This window comes from Candoia aspera, chromosome 6 (assembly GCF_035149785.1).
Source record: "Candoia aspera isolate rCanAsp1 chromosome 6, rCanAsp1.hap2, whole genome shotgun sequence".
Classification (NCBI taxonomy): Eukaryota; Metazoa; Chordata; class Lepidosauria; order Squamata; family Boidae; genus Candoia; species Candoia aspera.
This window is the reverse complement of record NC_086158.1, coordinates 83,222,207-83,247,713: the sequence shown is the minus strand read 5'-3', so window position 1 is coordinate 83,247,713 and position 25,507 is coordinate 83,222,207. Positions and strand designations below refer to the sequence as shown.

The following is a 25,507-nucleotide window of genomic DNA, read 5'->3' as shown; positions in this document are numbered from 1 at the left end:
CAGCTTTCGATACCATTAATCATGGTATCCTTCTGGATCGGCTTGGGATTGGGAGTGGGCGGCACTGTGTTGTGCAGTTCACCTCCTTTCTCCAAGGTCAGTTCTAGTCAGTGGTGATTGGGGAGGGGAGATCCTACCCACAGCCCCTAATATGTGGGGTGCCTCAGGGTTCGGTGCTCCCCTCCCTGTTCAATATATACATGAGGCTGTTGTGTGAGATCATCCCTCACCATGGGGTAAGGTATCATCAGTATGCTAATGATACCCAATTATACATCTCTAGCCCTGCTGAATTAAGTGATGCTGTTGATGTCCTATCCCATGGATGGGGAAGAACAGGTTTCAGCTGAACCCTGGCAAGACTGAGTGGCTTAGGGTTTTGAAGCCTGCCAGTTCTAGGACTATGCCATCTTTGGTGCTGGATGGGGTTGTACTGCCCTAGAAAGACTCGGTGCACAATCTTGGGGTTCTCCTGGACTCATGACTCCTGCTTGAAGAGGGCCTTTGCACAGCTTTGTGTTGTGCACCATTCCTGGACCAAGGGGCTCTTCTCACAATTAATCATGCCCTAGTTACCTCCCAATTGGATTACTGTAGTCTGCTCTACATGGGGCTGCCCTTGAAGAGTATCTGGAAGCTACAGCTGGTGCAAAGTGCAGCGGTGCAGGCAGTTATGTGTACTCCTAGAACAGCACATGTTAAGCCTCTGCTCTGCGAGCTGCATTGGTTGCCAGTCTGCTTCCAGATCCAATCCAAGTGCTGGTTTTGACCTTTAAAGCCCTTTGTGACATGAGGCCACGTTATTTGAGGGACCACCTCTCCCCGATTCATCTGCTCATCCCATCAGATCTGGCAAGAGAGACATGCTGCAGGTCCTGTCTCTCAGGGAACTTCACTTGGTGGACCCAAGGAGATGGACCTTCTCTGCTGTGGCGCCCACCTTATGGAACATTCTCCCTCCCAAAGTGAGGTCACCTCCATCCCTCCTTATTTTCTGGAAGTCCCTCAAGACTTGGCTTTATCATCAGGTCTTGGGGTCTCAGGGGACTGGTGAGATCTTGAGGTGGCTCCGTTGCTGATTGAATCTCTCTCTCTTTTTTTAATATGACTGTGTTTGACATGTTTATTGTTTTATATTTTTTGCTGTACACTCCCCAGAGTCACTTCTTGTGAGATGGGCGGCCATATAAATTTTATAAATAAAGCAAGCAAGCAAGCAAGCAAGCCTTGGTCTGATCCAGCAGGTTTAATTATGTTCTTATAGTTCATCTAATGGTGAATATAAACCATCATTTACAGACCACATTATCTGTGGACGAATGATGTTGGCATTTTTCATATTTCATTTCTTAAGGTTTATAGTTATCTCACCTTAATTGCTCAATGTTTCAAGGTGAAATATTCAGCAAAAGAGTAAATAACTTGAAGAACAAATACATACAGTACATGAGTGTCTCCGGGATCATTTCAGACACATGTGAACACAAATACAGTTGTTGCTTGCACCATTTATTGGCTCAGGGTGCGGTATCATCAGCAGGCTGATGATACCTCACTATAAATATTCACTCCACATTAAACTGGTAATGCAGTTAAAGTCTTGTTCTGGTGCCTAGAAGCTCAGTGGATCTAGCTAACATAAAACAGGTTAGAACTGAAGTTAAAAAGGAGAGCTATAATTTGTTGATTGATATTCTTGATAAATTCTAGTGTTGTCTCTTGCTGGAGTGGCACTACCCTGAGGGAGCAGGTCCATGACTTGAGAGCCTTCCTGGAGCCAAGGGTGCTGCTGAAGGGCAGGGGGAGGCTGTGGCCAGGAGGGCTTTTGCAGCGCTTGCCACTTTAGACTACTGTAGACTACTGCAGTGTGCTTTAGGTGGGGCTCCCTTTGAAGACCACCTGGAACCCTTTCCTAAGAGTATTTGACCAAACACTCTTTGGAGGTGTTTCCAGATGCTTTGGAATTTAATTTTATTTCATTTTGAATTACTTATATTGATTTAGTGGTTGATTTATTTAGTTACTTATTTTTATTATTATTATTATTATTATAATTTATCGTCGTATACTTATTTTGTTATTTTATCTTTACTGTGGATGTTTTAACTGTTATAGATGTTTTTGTTGATTGTTCTGTAAATGGAATCTCTGTTGATGTGGTTACAAGTACAATAAATAGATAAATCTAATCTGTATTGTCTGCAATCAGGAAAAAAGAGGAGGATATAAACTGCTGTACAGGTATAACAAGAAAATGGTCAAGTTATTTTGGTCATCTGTATTTATTCTCTTAGGAGTTTCAGTTAATTTCTTTATCATGGGGAACTGTGCCCAATCACAAGTTACATTTCATTTTCTCAGGGATGAATGTGTTATCTGGAACATCCAGTTAAGATATTTGTATCTTCATGGGCTAGAATATTGCACTGTTTTTTTAAAGAATACTTTGGAATGCTGTGAATTAGAAAAAGACAAGTCATTTTATGCAGATGAGCAACATCAGGAGACAGGAAACCACACATTAACATGAGGTTGTAGATGAGTAAAAGAGGTCATAAGAAGCTGGAACTAATTTCAGAAAGCCAAAGTAATTAAATACTTTTGGAGCAATTTCCTCTGATGCGATGCTCACTTAAAATGTCAAACCTTTTCCTAAACTAACAGGGCAAGGCTATTTGGCCTTCTGCAATAGCATTCTCATTAGAAAGCAAGTGAAGTGTTGAAATAAGAGTATTCTTCTAAATTGAGGTACTGACTAGGCACATGGTAAGAAGAATTAGATTCAGTGCGATCACCTGAATTTATATAGAATGGTCATTAACTCTGAAATGCAAAAGCAGGCCTAATATATTAAATTTCATTCCATGTTTAAGTAAATACCTACTTTGTCAGCGTTGTACATTCAGCACCATGTATTAAACAAGGGAATATTTTTGCTTCAATTTAAAACTAAAGTTGCACCTTTTGAAATGCAAAGAGGTGTCAGTTTTTCTCCAAAATCTTAGTGCTATTAAAATCTATAATGCTGGATTTGACGTGAAGTCCTGCTGATCAAAATGAGGATTTCCTAATGCTGAGCTCTTTCCTTTCAGCTGCTCTGGGTGTACAGCAACCTTCATTACTTGGAGCATCTCCTACAATATATACACAGCAAACTGCGTTGGCTGCAGCAGGCCTCAGCACTCAGACACCAACAAACTATCAGCTAACTCAGACAGCTGCTTTGCAACAGCAAGCTGCGGCTGCAGCCGCAGCATTACAACAGGTAAAAGGAGCTGCCTTTCGCCCAATGTATCCAGTGATAATGTCAAGGAGTAAGCTGGAAAACTGAATAATTTTTATTCTGGGGAAGTATTGCTTACACATTCCAGTATAATTTTACTTAGCTAGTAAAATATTACCCATGTTTTGTTAATCTATAGCAATAGTTTAATGTAATTTTATATGTAATTGAGATTGTAATATGGAAATATATTCCTTCTTGTGATATATATTTTTAGTTATTCACAGTTTGTATGTTTTTCAGCAATATTCACAACCTCAGCAGACCCTCTATAGTGTACAACAGCAGGTTTGTGTAATTCTTTATGATCATGATCTTACATTGTGTTGCTGTGTCTGAATCAGGCATCTTTTTAGGACTGTGTAGAAGTCCACAAAATAAATTTTAAACAAAGCACTTCCATATTGTTGCAAAAAAAAAACCCAACTATGCTGACAAGTCCATGAAGTCATAGGAGTCAAAGTTGACTCAGAGGAGACTTTTTAAGTTAAATATGTGTTTAAACTTATGACAGGCTTATTAAAGAAATCTGTAACATCATTGTTTGGTGCATCAATAAGCATCATTTGACATTTATTTTATTTGTTTGTTTGCTTAGCAAATTTACATGGCTGCCCATCTCACACAAAGTGACGCTGGGCAGTGTACAACCATTAAAATGAAACAATACATATATAAAAACAATTATTAAAAAACAGACATTATTAAAAACAACCATCAGGTACAGGAGAGTAAATTAAGCACAATGCTAGAGCCATCTTAAAATGTCCCTGAGACCCCTATTTGGGGGAAGACTGGATAGAAAGGAGGAAGGATAGGAAATGTTTAGAGGATAGGAAATGTTTCCTTTGTTGCATTATTTAAAACCATGTTCTTCCCTCTACTGTTCTAAGAATACATGGAAGTATAATAGAAACTCTATAATAGATATCAGCTGGTTTGCAGATAGAAGTAAGATATATACTGTACACACAGACTGCAACACTCACCTTAAATAAACCTTTTCAATTTTTCTTTAAAAGAAAAACAGTATTTCAGCCATCAAAACTAATAGTCATACACTTTCCAAATCTTCATTATAATAATTTTTTCTATATTCAATATAAGCTAAACTTATCTATTTCATGCACCCATTATTGAATACCATATAAAAGAAGTGACTCAACCAGCGTCAGGAGGCTCTGCTCACAGTCACTTACACTCTAGTCACCTCCAGATTGGATTACTGGAAGGTGCTCTATATGGGGCTGCCCTTGAAGAGGCTTCAGCTTCAGCTGGTGCAGAAGGCAGTGGCGCGGGCAGTGACGTGTGCTTCCAGAACAGCACACATCACACCTGTGCTCTGGGAGCTGCATCGGCTGCCAGTCTGCTTCTGGGCCCAATGCCAGGAGCTGCTTTTGACCTTTAAAGCCCTTCATTGCATGGGGCCGGGTTACCTGAGGGACCGCCTCTCCCATTAGATCTGGCAGAGAGGGCATGCTTTGGGTCCCATCTGCTAAGGACTGACACTTGGTGGGCCCCAGGAGTCGGGCCTTCTCCACCATTCTCCCCCCCGCCCGACGTGTGGTCAGCTCCATCCTGCTTAATGTTCCGCAAGTCCCTCGAGCCCTGACTTTGTCACAGCTCAACACAAAATGGGTAATATATTAGTAGTCACATATTAGTTTAGTAATTAAATTGTAATGTTACATATACTTTAAAGGAGTTTGAAACTATTTGCTGTTTACAATAGGTAGAATGCAGGCAGAAACAATAAATATAGTTTGCAATATTTTAAATATGTAAATACAGGTGAAGAAATCAGAAGTTGTGCAATATAAAAACTAATTATTTATCTTGTTTATTTTTTAAGTTGCAGCAGCCTCAGCAAACACTTTTAACTCAGGTTAGTTAGCTTTTTAAAAATTCTATCGCCGTGAAACCTAATGTGAATATGTGTGTATGTATTAGCTCTATTTTTAGTTGATGTAATCAATTGACAGATTTTATAATGTAGTTTGTGTATCATATTTTGATTAAACCCTTGGATATGTTTTTCCAGGGTGAATATTATAGTATTAACTTTATTTATTAAATGTATATCCCACCTTTATTTTTGTACATAATACTTCTTCCTCCTGTTTTACAGTGTTACTTTGAAGAAATAGTACTTTCATGTTGGGTAGTTCATACTTTAGAAAAAAGTATCATATATGTTGGCAGTTTTAAATTTTTAACTCAGTGGAATAACTTCCGAATATGTATGCTTTGAACTTCAAACAATAATTCTATCATTTGAAAATATTTTTAAGATTTTAAGGAAATGAAATTAACATTTTTTTCAGAGCAAATTGCTTTCACTTTGTAAACACCAGAATACTTAATGGTAAAAACATTTATTTTGATATGTAGCATGTCCCTTTAAAAAGAATGCAGGTTCACCTTGACAAAGCTGGGTGGAAAGGCATTTAGACAACTAGAATAAGTGGAAAAAAATAGAACAATATATAGTTGAATTGGCAATAATAAAATAAAATAGTAAGTATGGCAACATTTGAAATTGGAAATGCTTTATATGGAAAACTTTTAGATGATAAGGAATAAGGAACCTTCTCAGATTCCAGTTAATAATTGATGCTGGTTGTCTTTTGTCCTAAGATGTACAGTGCATCTCTCATGTATGTTTCTTTGCTTGTTTACAAAATTGAAACTGATGCATCACAAACCCAACCTGCTTACGGACAGTTGTTTCCTCAGAATCATTCCTCTACCTTTGGGGTTGATTTGGAGGAAAAAGCTGCCCTGTGTGCAGGTTGGATTTCTGATGCATTGGTTGACCCACCTGAGATTCTTGCGGTTCACAGATAGGGGGAAAAAAAACCCTTTTACTTGGTCATCTTGTCCTCCTTGTGCTTCTGATAGATGCCATTCTGTCCCTTGGTACATCGGAAGATCAGTTAATTCCTGACATTCAGAAAGCTCTGGATGCTTACATGGCCTCCTGCTTCCTTTTTCATTCAGCCAGCTGTGGCATTGCCAACAAGCCTTAGCCTCTCCACCCCTCAGCCAGCAGCACAGATAACCGTATCGTATCCAGCGCCACGGTCAAGTCAGCAGCAGACCCAGCCCCAGAAACAGCGGGTCTTCACTGGGGTGGTTACCAAGCTCCATGACACTTTTGGTTTTGTTGACGAAGATGTGTTCTTCCAACTCAGGTAGGCTAATCTGTCTGCAGGTCATTGGTGGCAGCAATTATGAATAGAAGCAGTTGTGGATTATATTTTACTGGAATCTATTTTAACATCATCATTCAGGGCCCCAATAGAATACTCCTTCTTTAAATGCCCCAGATGCTTCCAAGAAGATGTATACAGAAGGTTGCAGAGAGGAGAGCTGTTTTTTCTTTAACTTGTGTGGCTTTTAAAATCTTCAACTAGTCCCATGCCTATTTTTCTGAAACCTGTTCCACCCAGCAAATATACCTAGAATTTCTAAGAAGTTATTTCATCTGGGGAGAGTGCTGGCATAAATCTAATAAAGTGGCCCTCTTTAATTCTGCAGCGCTGTTAAAGGGAAGACTCCTCAAGTTGGAGACCGTGTTTTGGTGGAAGCCACGTATAACCCTAATATGCCTTTCAAATGGAATGCACAGCGAATTCAGACACTACCAAACCAGGTATAACAAGCTCTTCCATCTACTGTTACTGGCGCCTCCAAAGTGAAGCTCATTCACAAGATGTTCTCTTTCTCCCCTTACTAGAACCAAACTCAGACCCAGCCATTGCTCAAGACTCCTCCACCAGGGCTCCAGCCCATCACACAGCAGCCTGCGTTCAGTGTCCAGGCGCAGCCCCAGCCACTCCTGCAGGCACAAATATCAGCCGCTTCTATAACACCTCTGCTTCAGGCGCAGCCCCAGCCGTTGTTACAGCAGCCCCAACAGAAAGGTATTCCCTGAAATGTTACTGCGGCCTTCTGGTAACAGGAGGTGTAATGTTGGCATGCTGCTCAGAAATGCAAATGGGCCAGACATTATCATCTCCAGTTTTTGTTTTGTTAACAGAGTCTTGGGCAGTTAAATTTCTCTATTGCCACCTGACTGGGAAGGGATCAAAAGTTTGTCCTAAAGTTCTCGGGTCGCCTGTCAGCAAAATCTAACACGAACCATTGGTTCCTTCATACTGTATGAGTTTTTCGGCTTAGCGCTGACGGGTGCTGTGGCAAAATTCCAAACAAGGCCATATTGGCTATTGGTAGATCCTGTTGTTGTCATTCACAGCAAACCACAAGCCACACAATAGGTATGCTGTGTGAATGTACCCATAATAAACCAGCTTCATCCCTGGTTTGTTAACCCTGGCTTAATGAAGCCTTTGATTTATTAGAAGGTTTGTCTGAAAGCTTTACTTCCCCCCTTAAAAACACAGAAGTCACATAAACCCAAGACTCAGTATAGCAGTGTAATTTTGGCTTAGCTCATCATTTCAATATGATTAGAGAATACAAATTGATCTGTGAGACTGAGCGATGTATCTAGACCTTTCCACCTGAGATCATGTAGTCTTGCTGTCAGCAAGTGTCATTTTTAAAAAATAAAAAGGTTTCAAGGATTCTATTTATTATGTACACAACTACATGGTTTCCAAAACTACAACGAAACATTTATCCCTTACTGTGACATCCATCTGAATTAAAAGTGAGCATTTCTAAAGTGATCCTGTTAGGGACCACTGAATAACTCTGGTGATTGAAGACCCAACCCTAATTGTTCACTAGTCAAAACAAGTAGCCAAGGCTTCGCAAATTGAGCAATGCTGTGGCAATCCATATAAAGCCCAACAGCTCCAGAAAAGCAGTGAAAGCTTTCTGGGGTTTGTAGTTGTTATGCTGTTTCTCAGGAGTATGCTTTTGCTTGCTGTTTGACATCTTTGCGTGCTGCTCTACTCTGATATACATACTGTTTACTACAGATCTTTTGATTTTCTTTTAGCCCTTTCTGTCTTGTAAAAAAAATCTGCACTTATACAGAACAGTACAGTTAATAGGCACACAGATAGTTTACGTAGGTGAGATAGCTTTTGGTAGGCTTTAAGATATGTTGAAATATAGAGGATTGCCTTCTCATGGGCCTTAATGAGACAGCTATACTGAGAGCTTTAGAACTAATACATTATGCATAGTTTCAGGAAGAGATCTCAGTCATGGAACAAAACCCGTTCCTCTTTTTTTTCCTCGTGTGTTTCCTTGTGTTGATCTGGAACATCTGAAACAATCAGAACACTGTTGTACTGTCCATTGTTGAAATTGACATCAATTTTTATCATGTGTCATTGGAAATTGAATGGAAGAGGCAGTGTCTTCCAACAGGTTACTATTTTCTGAGTTATGCTGGTTTCGTATTTTCAGTTTTTATAACAATGTAGTATAACTGGATATAGTAGTTTGGAAAGTAAAATGTCTGTTTCTTTCCTTGCTTAGTCTAAATTAGGTGTACACAATTCATGAGACCTGTCGGGGTCCACGAAAGGCACTATCTCATTTGGCCTTGAAGCAACCGGTGGGAGATTAAAAAAAAGTTAATGGGCTACTCAAGGAGTTGCCCATATTGTGCCCACCCAGCCGTCTTTCTTTGTGCTTTCCTAAAATGCCTGGCTTAAAAACATCTTGCCTGGCATTGGCATTCCGACGCTGCCTCAGTGCACTTCATTCTGAGCTTCCCTTTCCAGCTATATTTTATGTCTTGTTTTCATTTTTTAATTTGCCTCCCTTATGCATTGCCCTTGTCAGTCATTCCTATATGTAGCTATAGATATAGTCTCAGCTACAGTCCTAAATTAAATGGCCACGCTCTGCTGAGCTAAATATGAGGCTTTTTCTGTTGCATTTCACTATAATCAATGAATTATTAAATTACTACTGCTGTCTTTACACTAAATAAATCTGCAGAGATTGTAGAAATACCTTACAGAAAACCTAATACACTAATCCAACAGATTTGTTTTATAATTAATACAATGTTATGAAAAAGTTTTTTAAAACTTGTGGTATTTCCCCCCCTCTCCCCAAGCTGGTTTGCTACAGCCTCCTGTTCGAATAGTTTCACAGCCTCAGCCAGCCCGAAGATTAGATCCACCGCCCAGGTTTTCAGGTCGGAATGACAGAGGAGACCCCATGGCTAACAGAAAAGACGACAGAAGGTGTGATATAAAATTCCGGTTAATTTTCTTTGATGAATAATTATTTGAAGTCGAGATAAAAGCAATATTTTTAATGGAAGGAAGTGTATGGGAATGTCCTATAAATCAATGTTATTTTAATGTTATTGGCAATTCCTGCTGCTGGCTTTAGAAGTACCAACTTTGTCATTGGTACATTTATAATGCCACAGAGACTAAAATGAAAAAATTGTATTTCATATATGTTTAAGTCGCGAGAGAGAGCGCGAGAGGCGCAGGTCACGAGAAAGGTCACCCCAGAGAAAACGTTCTCGAGAGAGATCACCTCGAAGAGAGAGAGAAAGATCACCTCGGAGACCCCGGCGTGTTGTTCCCCGCTATACAGTGCAGTTTTCCAAGTTCTCATTAGATTGGTATGTTGCTTGACTAATGGGTCTTATTTTTACTTTTATTTGTGGAAAGAACCTGCAGTATGTAATAGGTGAGACAAAGAAAAATATACCTGTCTTAATTTTTATTCATTTTAAGCTAAAAAGCGTCCTTTCTAGGCCTGTAGTTCTCCATATTTGTTCTATTTACAGCCCCTAAATTTTCAGCCAACTTAGCTCAAGACCCTGCTGATGAGGACCATAAAAATAATAATAAAAGCCTGTTGTTTTGGGTATGGTCTGTCAAAACGCCTTAAAATTTATGCTTTTCTGCAAATCCAAACAAATAAGCTGCACTTATACAGAACTCTACAGTTCTCAGCTCTGTGTTTGGTGAGATTGAACTTTTATGTGCTCAGACATCTTTACATTTGTAAAATATATATTCTTATCATTTAAAGCCTTAGTTGTGATATGATGGAACTGAGGCGACGATACCAGAACTTGTATATTCCAAGTGACTTCTTTGATGCTCAGTTTACTTGGGTGGATGCTTTTCCTATGCCGAGACCATTTCAGCTGGGAAACTACTGCAACTTCTATGTAATGCAAAGAGAAGTCGACCCCCTGGATAAGAACACTGCTCTGCTGGACCCAGCAGATGCTGATCATCTTTACAGTGCAAAGGTGCGTGTAGCATTCTAGATAGCACTTCTTCTTTAGAAATCCAGGGGGGTTTCGTATTACCAGGAGCACTTATATCCTATGCTGTTTATTTTTAACAGAGAGAACGAGGGCTTGGGAATTAAAGCAGATCTGGATTCAGCTTTTTTCCCCTGAAATAAAGAGTAACTGTATCTGCATGATTATAAAAGAATTGTTTGACCTTCACAGAATTCATTAGAAAGCAGGAACGCAGTTATCAAAGCAGTTTGTTCTGAGCACTTGATGTTTTATTTTCAAATTGATAGGAACACTCAGTTGCTTTTGTATGTATTTATGGACTCTTTTAGTGGGCCTTCAAAACCTATATGAAGTTAGAGAGTAAACGTTTCTAAGGTTGTGATTTGAACTTCTAAAGAGCACTGAGTCAAAAATTAAACATTAAGCAATAATGTTCTTGAGTTTCTTAAATTAACCCCTTCAAAATATATGTTTAGATTTTTCCTTTTCCATATAAGACACTCGGGATTGCATCAGATTATGTCCATTTGCTGATGAGTTGGCATCAAAAAAGCGGATCAGGTTCCCTTTCCACAGTCAAGCCATCCCACCTGCCTCTTTAATTATCTTTGGAGGGTCAGGGTTTGTGTTACATTTTGTACAATTGCTTATTTCACATGATACTTACCTTGCTGTTCTAACAGGTGATGCTCATGGCTAGTCCTAGCATGGAAGATCTTTATCACAAATCGTGTGCCCTTGCTGAAGATCCACAAGAAGTCCGGGATGGTTTTCAACACCCCGCTAGACTTATCAAGGTTAAAAGAAATTCTAGTAGAAACGTTTTGTTACAAAATCCTTATCAGGGTTGGGGGTATAGCTATAGCTCCCATCATTTGTCCAGTGACCATGTGGAATATGGCTGACGAGATGTTTAGTTCCACTTGCGGACAGAGAATTTCTGTGTTGACTTATCTGGGAGCATTTGAAACATTATTGCGTACTTCTGTCTTGAGTCTAGATTGCTGATTAAGTTAGCATCTCTTTAGTTTTAGCAATGTAAAAGCATGTAATACTCACAAGCCCGTATTCTGCACTAGCTTTCATAAAGTTAGTTATTTTACTAGAGAGACTATTTCTATCTGTTCTGTGTAAGGTTTTCTGTATGATGGTAGAACTTGCACAGGGATCTTGCAAAATTAATGAGTAATGATGTCGAAACCTATTCCATTACTGAAATGTATTGTGGAAAACAAAAGCTGAACTCGTCTTTTTGCAAGACTGTTACTTCCATTAGACATTTGTGTGAATGAATGAACAAATGGATAACTATTACAGGCCACAGATCATCAAGTATAAAATAAAAACTGTTACATGGAATGTGTCATATAGGGCTGTGCTATTAAACTTACAGAGATACTTGCTTATGCTGAGAAACTAATATGGATATCATTTAGGACTTCAGTATCATTGTTACACAATTTGGAGAATTTTTTCTTTGTAGCTAAGTATTAATTAACTATTTCTTTTCTAGTTTTTAGTGGGTATGAAAGGGAAAGATGAAGCCATGGCTATTGGTGGACATTGGTCACCTTCACTGGATGGACCTGACCCAGAGAAAGACCCTTCTGTGCTGATTAAAACGGCTATCCGGTGTTGCAGGGCCCTAACAGGAATTGATTTAAGTGTATGCACACAATGGTAAGTATTATATTCTTGAAATATTCTAGAGAACTTCAGGCATGCATAAAATGAAAGTGATTTTGTCAAAGCCAGCCTCTTCCTTTCTTTATCAGGATCCAGTAGTTATCCAGGTAAACTACTCAAGTTGCTGTCCTAGTTAACAGTGCAAATGTGATTTGGTGCCAAAAGGTTTGAAAAATGAGCTTTTAAAATCATGTATTTGTTGTGTGAATTTTGCAATGCCTGTATGTTAAAATATTTTTCATTTCACGCATAGCTGGAGGAGATCGTCAAGGAAACTTCATTTCATTATTCTCGTGTTACAATTAGATGTTTGGGGTAGCCATATCTTCTCCTGCTGGATTTTCTACTTGGATGTTAAATCACCTGTCTTATCACTTTGCAAACAGACTGTTGTATACCAAATTTAAAAGATAATTCCACTAAACTTAAATTCAGACCAGTACTGCACATTTTAATACGGAGTAGCCGGTGCATTGCCTTTGGCAATTAATATATTCTTGAGCAGGTGTCTAAAAATAAATTCTGCAAGTTTTTCAAAGAGAATATATGGCTTTCATTTTTTTTCTTTAAAAAAATTCAGGTTGTCGCAGCAAAGTTTCTTTACTTGATGTGCTGCAGTGAACTAGGCTCTATAAAATGTATTCTAGAATTTTTTTTCCAACATGCTTCTTCCCTTGCAACAGGTACCGTTTTGCAGAGATTCGCTACCATCGCCCTGAGGAGACCCACAAGGGGCGTACGGTTCCAGCTCATGTGGAGACAGTGGTTTTATTTTTCCCGGATGTTTGGCATTGCCTTCCCACCCGCTCAGAGTGGGAAACCCTCTCCCGAGGATACAAGCAGCAGCTGGTCGAGAAGCTTCAGGGTGAACGCAAGGAAGCTGATGGAGAACAGGCACTGAACGCTAATCCCTTTTTCTATTTCTGCTTCTCACAGGCGCAGGAACACAGGCACAAAATGCACATCACATGCTACACCACAAACATACCTAGGAGGAACATAACTGGTAACAATGACTGGTAAACCAGCTTTCAGCAGTATAGAACCCCTGTTTTGTTTAATCACAGCTAGTGTACTAACTTAAAGTGTGTGCGGATACAACAAGTGGAAATAAACTGTACATTGAATTCACAAATCTCTGACATCTTAGAATTAGTTGCTGGAATCTGGGACCAGTTGTTGAGTGAGATTCAGTGTTAAGAATTGTGTAAAGCAAAAAATGCCTGAGTTTTCTCTCATACCGTAGCCTTTTAAAAATATATAATGGTTCTTGGAAATAAGCAAGATGTTGAAATAACATAGCCTGTTTAGGCTGTATGGCTGTTCAGCATCTTGGTAAATGTTAACGGTTCTAACAAAACGAGAATATTTTGGGTGGTTTGAAATTTGGGGAAAATCACAGGCTATGTGGTTAGTGGTGACCAGAAATGTCTGTGTATCCCTGATGTTCTTTCTTTGTTGGTTTTTTTTATCACCCTTTTGTGTTTCACAGAGAAGACTCTTATTGGCTGATGAGAGAGGCACTGTGATCATGATTAAAGTAGCAGAATGTGTGTATGTGGCTTTGTTGAAATGGTAACTTTAGGAGAAGACTATCTGATGAAACAGTTGTGACCTTGCCCAGATCAGCTGCAGAATTTAAAAAAGACAGGTCTTTATTTTAATACCTTCCTGAAGGAGGATGTCTTCCTTTCGTTTTTCAGGATGAAGAGGAAAAAGATGACGGGGAAGCTAAAGAAATATCTACTCCTACTCATTGGTCCAAGCTTGATCCAAAAGCAATGAAGGTAAGTGCACTGAAGACTACATCCAGCATTAGACAACCATGCACAATGAGATGTCCCTCCTTTTCATCCCACCTGAACTCAGAGCTCCAGAAGAGCCTTGGGAAGAAGTGAAAGGGCTGAAGAGGGGAAGAAGAATCAGCTGTGCTGGTAGATCCCCTTCTGTCTGTGGAAGGGTCACCACTGGATGCAGCCCCAAATATTTATACAACTTAAAGCACAATTCTTAAAGATATTAAAGGATGCTTTTTGTTTGTTTTTCTGAAATGATGGAAAAATATACTTTTGCTTTTTATTTTAAGGGGTTATCTTAAATTCTATCAATTTTTTTGTTTACTTGCCAAAGTTTACCTTCATTATGTTTTAGAATTGATGAGGATGTGTTTCTCAAGGGGCTTGATTGTATAAACAGTATATCTGATTTATGTATTTAATTTATTATTAAATTAATTAGGTGAATGACCTACGCAAAGAATTAGAAAGTCGAACTCTTAGCTCAAAGGGTCTGAAATCCCAGCTAATAGCCCGGCTAACAAAGCAACTTAAAGTGGAGGAGCAAAAAGAAGAACAGAAAGAATTGGAGAAATCTGAAAAGGAGGACGAGGAAGAAGAAGAAAGAAAGTCTGAAGATGACAAAGAGGTGGACATCTAGCAAATTAATGTTTAAGTGCTAAGCATTTGATTCATAATTAAGCTGAATGCTTACGTGTGTGAGAGAAGGACAAGGTTGTCGGGATCAGCATTCAACATATCTTGTTTAGCCTTTGAACTCTTAAAAATCACCAGAACCTGTGCTTAATTGTAGTGTGGATGCTCCTTTCTCATAGCTCGTTCCAAATGTAGTTCCATTTGGTATTTGCTTCCCATGTAAATATTTGTATAATATGTCTTAATATTGTATTTTATTGATTGCTTCCAAGCAGTTTATAATGTCTAGAAATAATTCCAATAAACCCAATAACCAAAAATACAGTAACATAAAATTATGATGCCAGAAATACAGCAGTACAAAAATGTCAGAATGATAACCCAAATTTGCCATAAAATCAAAACAAAATTTAAAAGCCTCCAAATCAACAATCTTTCTTAAGAGCCCACTCATTCAAAACCATCTTGTCAGCTTTCCAAAAAGCCAGTAGGATAAGCACCAGGTGAATCTCCAGAGGGACAGCATCAGGGTCATCACAGAGAAGGGTCCACAGTCTCTCAGACAGGGCCCTAAGCATCTCCTCCAGAGTCATGCCTAGGATGGGCAGAATCATTTTGGAGGAGGCCAACTCAAAGGGCTTTATGTATTCAAGGTGGCATGTATGATCTTTCCTCGCAGCACTACTTATTCAGTGTTCAGGTGCTTTATGGCTAAACAGAGATTTGAATTTACACCAAGAATTATTTTATTGCTTACACTGCATTGACTATCTAGGCATGGAATGCCCCGCTTGGATGTGATGTCCGTTCCCTTCTCATAAAGGTGGCCCAAACCTCTCTCTCTCTTTTGTTGTTGACTTTAAAGAGTGAGCATTTAAAGTCTCAGTTTGAAATGTTTTCTCAATTCTTTAGGAAGAAGAGAGGAAACGGTTAGAAGAAGTAGAGCGTCAGCGTCGAGAGAGAAGATACGTTTTGCCTGATGAACCTGCAATCATTGTGCATCCTAACTGGGCAGCCAAAAGTGGAAAGTTTGACTGCAGTATTATGTCCCTTAGTGTTCTTCTGGATTACAGATTGGAAGATAACAAAGAACATTCCTTTGAGGTAACTCTTAAATTTCCCCACTTGGTTCCTCAAGAAGTCAGATGTTTGAGTTCCATCTGCTTCCATTACATTGGATGCATGCTTCTTTTTTTAGCCTAAAAGTGCACTCTTTTTGGCTTTGAGTTTTAATTTTATTTTACACCTTGGTTTTCTAATGAGAGAGTGCCTGCTGCCAGATTTAGAATACAAGGATGCTACTGGGAAGTTCAGATTTTGTTTTCGTAACTGTGATTTAATGTGTGTTGTTTTCCTTTGGTTCTAGCTTGCTGTTTATTTTGTCTATTCTGGTTTGTTTTAGAAGTATGGTAATCGATGGTAATATTTTTATATAGGTGTATAAAACTAACGACTGGTTCTTTCAATATTCCTACTGCAGGTTTCATTATTTGCAGAACTTTTCAATGAAATGCTTCAGAGGGATTTTGGTGTACGAATCTACAAATCATTGTTGTCTCTTCCGGATAAGGAAGATAAAAAAGACAAAAAGAATAAAAAAGATGAGAAAAAAGAGAAAAAGGAAGAGAGAGATGATGAAAATGATGACCCCAAGCCCAAAAGAAGAAAATCTGGAGATGATAAAGATAAAAAAGATGACAGAGACGACAAAAAGGTTGGTGTCATTTATCTAGGAATCAATTTGCCTTTTTTGTATGTGTTTACTGGCTTTATTCCATACATAATACAAAACCAACTTATGCTGATATTGACATTAGTATTTTCAGATTTTGTTTGGTTGGAATTCCCAAGTGAATTTCTTTCCCTTTTAAGTTTTAGCTTTTAAAACTGGTGTATAAGAAAATGTCATTTTTGCTTATCTGCTAAGATCTTGAGGGTTTTAGAACTTTCTGCATGCAACTAATTGGCCCATGGATCTTGAATTAGTGTTGCCCAAATACGGATTGTATTAATGTTTTGGGATTACTTACAGAGGGAAGATAAGAGGAAAGATGATTCCAAGGATGATGATGAAATGGAAGATGACAATAACCAGGAAGAATATGATCCAATGGAAGCTGAAGATGCAGAGGATGAAGATGAGGGTATATTGGAGATAATGTTTTAAGTTAAAATGAAGCAGGGCCTCCAATTTTGTGTTATGACTGCACATAGTATGGGAAAACATGCCATAAAATTGTGATTATTACTTAACAGTATTGAGTGAAAGCAGTAAAAAAAAAACTGGTGTATTTTTGTTTTTACAAATGGTGTCAGCAGAACTTCCTTTTTTTCCTTTTCTAAGAGAGAGGTCCTTAACCAACTGAGATATACAGTATGTGTATCTTCAGAGATACTTACAATACACAAAGAATTAAAACAAAAACAAATAGCAAAAAGTAAGTAACTTAGGAATATATATCAGTTTATATTCTTAGAAGAATAGAAACATTGTGAACTTCCTTATTCATTATTTCCACCAAGAACAATACTTACGCAGCCAACCGTAATAGGAAAAGGCATTTAGCATATAGGTGTAAGAAATTATGACAATGACCATTTTTAAAAGCTATCCTTAATTGTTGGGTTTTGCTCAGCTAACTTTTTTTAACCAAAGTAGATTCCCACGTCTTTAAACATCTCAGATCCAAAGGTTTTTCTTGTTTTCCTTCTGTATGTTTTAGTGCTGATGGTTTGTTCAGTAAACAAGCAATAAGAAATGAAAAAATATTTTTGACAGTATAGTAAAACATTTTGAGTACGCTAAAAAGTATGATCTGCTTTTATAGATAGAGATGATGAGGAAATTAGCAGACGAGATGACAGAAGAGAGGGAAGCCGGCATTGCAAAGAGAGGGCTTCTAAAGATAAGGTATTTGGCTCTGTTTAATACCGTTAGGTTTAATACTGTTTCCTTTCTTTCCTTTCACCAAAGTGCTGCAGAAATGCAAAATGCCCCATCCTTAGCTGTGTGCATTATTTGATTATTCTATTTCCAATCCAGTTTATCCACAATTTTGGTTCCAGTACGGGGAGGCCGTAGTGATGTAACTTTGGTGACTATTTTGTCCTGTTGTTTTGGATTCCTTTCAACTTGCAGATTTCAAGGATGTGGATAAGGTTTCTGAAGAATGAGGCCTTACACCTTCTAGCTGATTAATCCACAAATTGAGATGTGTCTGGAGAATATTGATTATCTGCACCCATTAATGTTAGATATGCACCAGGGATAGGAGAGTGGTTGGTTGTCTTATATTATATCTCATGTTGGCAAGTGGATGGAAAGAACCCCGCTTTGGTATTCCTCATTAACGTTTGGGTGGCGTTCAGTACTATTGACTGTGGTTGTCTGGAAGTTTGGGACTTGGGACATTGTTCGTCAATGATTCAAGTCTATACTGGGCTCTTAATCATCAGCAGATTCTGAATCTTCAGGCAGCAACAGAAAGGAGGCAAACATTGTAACTTTATCCATGTCCACTCAGAAGTTAAATCCATTGAATTCAGTGGGTTTTATTCAAAGCTGTGCATAAGTTTCAACTGCAGTTGAAATCTTAGTAGTTCAGTTGAAATTATCCATAGGCAGGAATGACAGTTAAGGGGCAAAGGATTTATCTGGAATTAGGAAAGAAATGGAAATATTCACTTAGGAATGTGCTTTAATTCTGTTTAACGTAAAACTTGTGTTTAGTGTGAAAACACTTTCCATCCACATGGAATGGTGTACAAGTAATTCTGTCTTATAATTAGTGTCATAATTTGTTTTCAGAAAGCAGTTAAGTCAATTGCCGATGCTGTTCTATTTTAGTTTGCAGGCAAGAATTCTGAACTTAGTGCAAAAACAAAATTTTGGGCTGTTAATTTTTTCTGATTTAATTTTTTAATTAATTAGGTAAAACAGACAACAAAAGTAAAAACAAAGAAATAAAAAGGAATATATATACATAAAATAAACTCTAGAGTGAAGATTGAAATGAAAATATGATTATGAAAAAATAAAAGTTTTTTTAGAAAGGCCACCCCCCCACCCCAAATAAAAGTTAATTAAAAAGGGATTCTAGTAGAGAGCCAGTTTGGTCTAATGGTTAAGGCACCAGGCTAGAAACCAGGAGACTGAGAGTTCTAGTCCCGCCCGAGGCCTGAAAGCTGGCTGGGTGACCTTGGGCCGATCACTCACTCTCAGCCCAACCACCTCACAGGGTGGTTGTTGTGGGGAAAATAGGAGGAAGGAATATTAGGTATGTTTGCCGCCTTGAGTTATTTATAAAAATAGTAAAGGCAGGATAAAAAATAAAAACAGCCCTCTTCTTTTTTTTCTCAGCTGCTAATTTGCTACTTATATAATTTTATAGTATGCTTTCGACATCTGTGATTATTGCTCATTCCATTTGGATTGTTTTGATTATTTTCTAAATAGTTTCTTTTTTTCTTCAAAAACCATATTCTAAGTATCTTAGCTTACCTTGCTGGGTAATAGGTTGTATATAAGGGGACCATTCCTACTTGAATTGGATTAGATTTTTGCTGTGCATATATACAGGCTGTTAATTGTTTAGCTCTGTAATAATGTTGAATACTCTAATAAGATTCCCTATTGTAAACTAATTCACTAAACAAATGTATTTGGTGTATTCACACACAAAAAACCCTGTATTTTTTAGGAAAGAAACAAGACCCAGATGGTAACTGTTAATCGAGATCTTCTGATGGCTTTCGTTTATTTCGATCAATGCCATTGTGCATATCTTCTTGAAAAAGATTTGGAAGAGATCCTGTACACACTTGGACTACATCTCTCAAGAGCTCAGGTGCGTTGTTGAAGTTCAGGTAGTCTTCGCTTACTGACCGTTCATTCAGCGACCATTACAACAGTGCTGAAAAAATAACTTTACAGCCCATTTATGACCATTTACAACCTTCACAGCGTCCCTCAGTCATGTGATCACCATTATAGCCAGTACGCAATATCTGTGCCTGACCTGTGGTTTTTTCTTTCCCCCCCCCACTTGCAGAGCAGATTGATTAGAGAGAAAGGGATTGCAAGAGAGTAAGCTGTTTGTACACATTGAAGGCAATGCAATCACACCAGCACCGGGGAAGGGTTAGGCAAAGGAGAGATTGCCTACAGCAATTGCTTGCTTTTATTTCTTCCAACCCCACTTGCAGAGTGGAGAGATTGAAGAGAAAGAGATTTCAAGAGAGTACTGTAAGGTGTTTATGTAGCACACCTGCGGCTCCCAGCCACAGGCTGCAGCACAATCGCATTGCTTTCAATGTGTACAAGACAGTAATCAGGCACTTAAGCATTCCAAAGGGGAGGAATGGTTAGGAAGCAAACAAAAGCCGAAGGTGTGAAACTGTCAGCCTTACCAGGTATAGACCAAACAAGAAGCATGACCAGATAAACTAATTCTACTTTATTGCAGCTGCGGGCTATGCTGTCTCTAATCTGTCTGTTCCCTCGGCAGCATCTCTGTCCTGTCTCCCAAGGTCTTTCCCACATACCATTACAGAAACTAAGTAGTTTTGTCTCTTTCCAGCTGGAAAAACAGTTGCGCTCATGTGATTTCCCACTTAGTGACCACTTCGCTTAGTGGCAGAGTTGCTGGTCTCAATTAGCATCATTAAGTGAGGACTACCTGTAGTCTTCCTGAAGACCAATCTTATGAGAAAGATATTTCACCTAACAAATAAAGCTATTTCAAGTTAAAAATAGTGTGAAATGCTTGTTTTCATGTCTTTATTCTATAATACCTTTATTGAATAAGACATACAAAAATAATTATGTATATCTGTTCTCTTGTATTAACCTCAGGTTAAGAAACTACTTAATAAAGTAGTACTTCGTGAATCTTGCTTTTATAGAAAACTGACAGATACTTCTAAAGATGAAGAAAATCCAGAAGAAATGGAAAGTCCACAGGAAGAAATGCTTGGTAGCATACTTTTTTTTATTAATAAAGACATTTCACATTAGGAATACTTGCAGAATACTGATTCTGATTTCTTCTGATGGTTATCACTGTCTCAACTGCTGTTAAGTTATGCTGCTAGTTTTATGCTTCAGAAGTTTGTGGTTATTTTATAAATTGAAAGGGCATTAAGTGTAAAAGGTTTTAGTCATTTTTAATGTTTTGAACTTGTTTGAGAAAAGGTGTGATATAAAAAAATTAAAAACAAGCTGTAAAAAATTAGGAAATAAATATAAACACTCAGGACTATTAACAGTGATAAGGATTTTCTGTTTATTTTTGGTGTTCAGGCATTAAGCTTCCAGACATTTGAATTTACAAATCAATAACCTTAAGGAATAATAAAATGTCAGTAATGCATGACTATATGAAAGGTGAAAGGTCCCCTGTGCAAGCACCGAGTCATGTCTGACCCTTTGGAGGGATGCTGCTTTCACGACGTTTTCTTGGCAGACTATAATGGGGTGGTTTGCTGTCCCCTTCCCCAGCAAACTGGGTACTCATTTTACCGACCTCGGAAGGATGGAAGGCTACCCGAGACCCAGCTTCTGCTGGGATCGAACTCGGGTTGTGGGGAGAGTTTTCGGTTGCAATACTGCCACCTACCACTCTGTGCCACATGAGGCTCTAATGCATGACTGTAGTAAGGAAAAAAATGAATATATGAAATCAAATTGGTTGGAGACTAAAACCATTTTATTGCACTTGCACTTGTTGGAAATAAAACTTACTTGGTTTTATTACACCGTAGTAATTATAATTCTTAACTCCTATAGGAAACAGGCTCCTGCTACCATCACCTGCTGTAAAACAAGAATCCAAAACATCGGAAGAAAATGTTGGTCTCATTGTCTATAATGGAGCCATGGTGGATGTGGGGAGCCTCTTGCAGAAATTAGAGAAGAGCGAAAAAGCACGAGCTGAAATGGAACAAAAACTTCAATCACTGGAAGAAAAAACAGGTGGGCATGAATCATTTAATTTATTTTTCATTAATTCAAAATGTAGCTTATTGTATATCAAAAGGCAGTGGCACCGGACTGGAGGAAGAATGCATGCCAATTTTTTCAGTAGATTGAAGGCTGGGTTGTGCTGTGGGGAAAGAGAACTGCTTCTGCTGGCAGTCATCACTGAATGTAATAGCTGTTACAATCCTACCAGATGAGGCAGTAAAAAAGCATAATACACATGTATAATATATATGAAATGCATATATTGTACTTCTGATGTGTGTGCCAGCTAACAAATGGACTTCCATATTCTGGGTCAGATTAATTGTTTTGAATAGTCTTGCCTCATCACTTTAACTAAAAAGGACATAATGATAGTAAAGCCAGTAGAGCCAGTTTGGTGTAGTGGTTGAGGGACCGGGCTAGAAACTGGGAGACCCTGAATTCTAGTCCCACTTTAGGCATGAAGCCAACTGGGCGACCTTAGGCCAGTCACTCCCCCTCAGCCCTATGAAGGAGGCAATGGCAAACCACTTCTGAAATCTTGCTGAGAAAACTGCAGGGACTACTCCAGACAGTTGCCAAGAGTAAATAGTGACTTGAAGTCACACACAAAAAACTTTACTAGCTCTGTTCTGCAGAGTAAGGTGTCAACCTAGCATTTTAATCCTGTATCTTAATAATAAATTAAGAATAAATTTAAATTGTTATAGAAAGATGCAGCGTGAAAGATTAAATCATTGCATTTTTTCAGATGAAGATGAAAAGACTATATTGAATTTGGAGAATTTAAACAAAAGCCTCTCAGCAGAAATTAAAGAGGTGAAAAAAGAGCTCAGCCAGCTGCAAGAGAACTTGAAGATATCAGAAGATACAAATTTACAGTTTGAAGGGCAGCTAACTAAGACCATCAAAGGTTTGGCAACCGTTATGGATGAAATACACATGGTTCTTAAGAAGGTAAAGCTCTCTGTAACTGTCCTGCAAAATTTCCTGTGCATGGGAAAGGCAGAATATCTTAATCTGGTTATAGCTGCTTTTCACTGATTCACTGCATTCTCTTTCCATAGGATAGTGTGAAGAATGAGGATAAAGATCAAACATCCAAAGAAAATGGAGCAAATGTATGACACACATGCTGCTGCTGGAAAAAAAGAATGTTACATAATGTAATATAAATCATGAAACTGGAGTGTATGAAAGTGATGCATGTTTAATTTAGTAGTATAAATACTTTAGTCCAAGCAAGGTTGTATAAAGTTTTATAAATGTGTGAGCCTGCTTCAAAGGATTGCTTGTAATTCACAGCCCTCAATTTGTTAGACACTCCTTGAGTGAAAATAATTTTGCATTGCAAAATGTTTTAGGGTAAATTTGGTTATAGTTTGAATGCTAATAAAATTCATCAACTTCATGGGAAATAGCAAGTATTTAATTACCAAAACTTTAAACTTAGCGCAAACATTTTTCATTATTTATAGAGATGCCATTCTTAGGTTTTATTTCAGACTTTTTAGTTTTGTTTGTTTTTTTTAAATTCGGGTATATAAATCATAGCATGCTGCTTAATTTTGCCAGTAAAGATTTTTAAATACACTCTTTTGTCAAGAGTTTTTTCCCTTTGAATTGTGACTTTTCTTGGAAGTTCTTATTACTGCTTTGATGCACAGTAATTGAGGAAAAGAAGAATAAGGAACTTATAGGACATTGATAAATTGGGGTTTATATAAAAACGTATTTGTTTTATTATGCATATTTTGTATTCCTTGAAATGTTCTATCCCTACATTAATATATTAGCAACTTTTAAAAATTGTATGAGAATGTACAATTGACTAATACACACCGGGCCAGTAGATGTCAGTATAATGCTTTATTTGGAAAACTTGCTACTAGTTTTATATTGGCTTTCATTAAATTGGCTATTTACCTTCCCAGTGTTAATTTCTTAAGACTGTCTTCCAATGAAGGTATTACATGCATTTCACACAAGTCATAAAATACCTAAATTTAAGCAGTAACACAGCATTTGTGTTGTGTTAATGGAATGATGTGGTGTGGAGGGGTATATTTGGGCACAAGTATGTTTGAGTTTACTCAATATGAAAGGAGAATTTAACAGGAAACTTGGAATCAGATGTAAAATAACCGCTAGAATTAAATAGCTACCAGATTGCCAACATGTATGTTGTTGGTAGCTTAAAAGGTAGCTTGTTGGCAGAAGCCTTCAGTTTCTCAAATTGTTCTGTTGGGCTCCTTGGCATCAAATATGAACATAATTGATTGTGAAAGCGTTTTGAATAAACACTTCCCGTTCCCAATCAGACTGATAATGTTACATTATTATCTATTTAATCCAGAAAGCAAACCTTAAATAGAGGTGTAACACAGTGCAAAGATTGAGAGAGACATGATGGATCACGTGAAGCCAATTACGTTTTCTCTATTTCCCACTAGGAAGGTTTCTACGAGCATCATCCTGCCCCTGAGTCTCTATTGAAAGGCTACTTTGGCAGCCTGGGCAGGCTGTGACATTCCCCCAGCCGCCTTCACCTGGGAGAAGACCTTCCTCGTGGAATAGTTGGCTAGCAAGTTTCACCAAGGGTTCTGGCCCAGCTGCTCACATGGCAAAGCTCAGGGCAGGGAGAACTTCTTCCCATGCTGACTAAATGGGGGGAGAGGTTCCACTCTGCATGGCTGATACTGTGTTTAGCAGCTGGGGAATGCAAGCCGTGTTGCCTTCCTCACATTCTGCCTACACGTGTGGGGCAAACCTCCTTGGCCAGCCCAAATGATGATCTTCAGGGAACTCCAGATGGAGGTTTATCTCCAAGTCTTTAACATGTTATGAATTGTACACAAAGAAGCAAAGAGTTATCTAAAAAACGGCAGAGAGTGTTGCTAATGCTAGGATGACGTCTGAAAGAAATGGAAAGGGAGAAGCAAAGGAGGAAATGTGAGAATAAATGCAGGGAGGTGTGATTGCAACAGGTTAAGAGTAATTCAAACTGAAAGAGGACACACACAATGGAGCTGAGGTTCTAAAGAATGCAAATGCAGTAAAGGAAAGAGGTGGGGGGGGCTGGAGAGGAAGTAGCTGGGCTGAGACCCCAGCATGAAAAACATAAAATAGCAGCAGCCTTTGTACGCTACTGAAAGGGGCAAGCCAGTAACATCTAAGCCCGCACGGTTGCTCCCTGCAGGGTCACTACATTTCAAAGAACTTGATTTTTCACATCTGGCTCATGACTTCTCTGTATCTGCAAATCCTGAGTGGATTATTACTCAGGAACAAAAAGGCCCATGCACCATTTTCTTAAAATACCATTTAATGGCAAGAAAAAAAGAACTTGGGTGCTCTGCAGTACTTACAGCATTTTGCTCACTTGGAGGGATACTAATGATCATTTGTTTCTTCTCTGGTTTTATAGTTCTACAATAAAGTTTGGAAATACACATAAGCATAAGATTAAAAGCAGAAAACGGGCTTAATGGGTTGCTATTTGTGCTCCTTATTTTTTCAACTTGACAGAATTAAACTCTTACTAAATTCTAATTACTTCTTCAGAACTACATCTCATACCAGAAGTTTCTGTTTGCTGCAGACTTGCAGACCCTTCATTTAGATCAAACATCGTTGGGATGCTGAGAGAGAAATTCTCATCACTTACCTGCTTTGTTGCTCTCTAAAATGGTTTCTCTAAAGTAGACCCTTTTTTCAGCTCAGGCATTAAGTTTAAAGATATGCTATTTAAATCATTTTTAAGTTACTGAAATATAACTCATCTCTTGCTGTTCTCTCAGATACATTGCTTAGTTAGGCAAATTTTCCTCTGTCTCTGTTGCTTTCTGCCTTTCTTCAACTATCAATGATCACTATATCTTTTGTTGTTTGCTTCATTTTTTAATGAAGTCTGGGGTTCTTCAGGCATTCTAGTT

At 38.3% G+C, this 25,507-nt stretch overlaps 1 protein-coding gene and 1 non-coding gene across 4 annotated transcripts in view; both read left to right on the top strand.

Moving 5' to 3' along the window:
• CCAR1 (cell division cycle and apoptosis regulator 1) overlaps positions 1-23,502 on the top strand; it is a 31,907-nt gene extending 8,405 nt beyond the window's left edge. The window contains exons 3-25 of one of the 3 annotated variants that reach the window (XM_063307544.1): positions 3,093-3,265; positions 3,527-3,571; positions 5,142-5,168; positions 6,284-6,477; positions 6,824-6,938; positions 7,023-7,209; positions 9,330-9,459; positions 9,690-9,851; positions 10,268-10,493; positions 11,174-11,287; positions 12,004-12,170; positions 12,860-13,070; positions 13,880-13,963; positions 14,415-14,600; positions 15,521-15,712; positions 16,089-16,322; positions 16,641-16,752; positions 17,437-17,519; positions 19,309-19,455; positions 20,463-20,583; positions 21,396-21,581; positions 22,324-22,529; positions 22,640-23,502. In XM_063307544.1, the coding sequence (XP_063163614.1) occupies positions 3,093-3,265; positions 3,527-3,571; positions 5,142-5,168; positions 6,284-6,477; positions 6,824-6,938; positions 7,023-7,209; positions 9,330-9,459; positions 9,690-9,851; positions 10,268-10,493; positions 11,174-11,287; positions 12,004-12,170; positions 12,860-13,070; positions 13,880-13,963; positions 14,415-14,600; positions 15,521-15,712; positions 16,089-16,322; positions 16,641-16,752; positions 17,437-17,519; positions 19,309-19,455; positions 20,463-20,583; positions 21,396-21,581; positions 22,324-22,529; positions 22,640-22,699 (3,362 nt within the window). In that variant the 3' untranslated portion in view covers positions 22,700-23,502. Of the gene's footprint in view, positions 1-3,092; positions 3,266-3,526; positions 3,572-5,135; positions 5,169-6,283; positions 6,478-6,823; positions 6,939-7,022; positions 7,210-9,329; positions 9,460-9,689; positions 9,852-10,267; positions 10,494-11,173; positions 11,288-12,003; positions 12,171-12,859; positions 13,071-13,879; positions 13,964-14,414; positions 14,601-15,520; positions 15,713-16,088; positions 16,323-16,640; positions 16,753-17,436; positions 17,520-19,308; positions 19,456-20,462; positions 20,584-21,395; positions 21,582-22,323; positions 22,530-22,639 lie in introns of all 3 variants that reach the window. The other 2 variants (XM_063307543.1, XM_063307546.1) reach the window with 2 other exon arrangements.
• Positions 11,674-11,736, top strand: LOC134500606 (small nucleolar RNA SNORD98). Its single transcript, XR_010068279.1, has one exon. It is a non-coding gene; the product is annotated as a small nucleolar RNA SNORD98 (small nucleolar RNA).
• Positions 23,503-25,507: the final 2,005 nt, after the last annotated feature.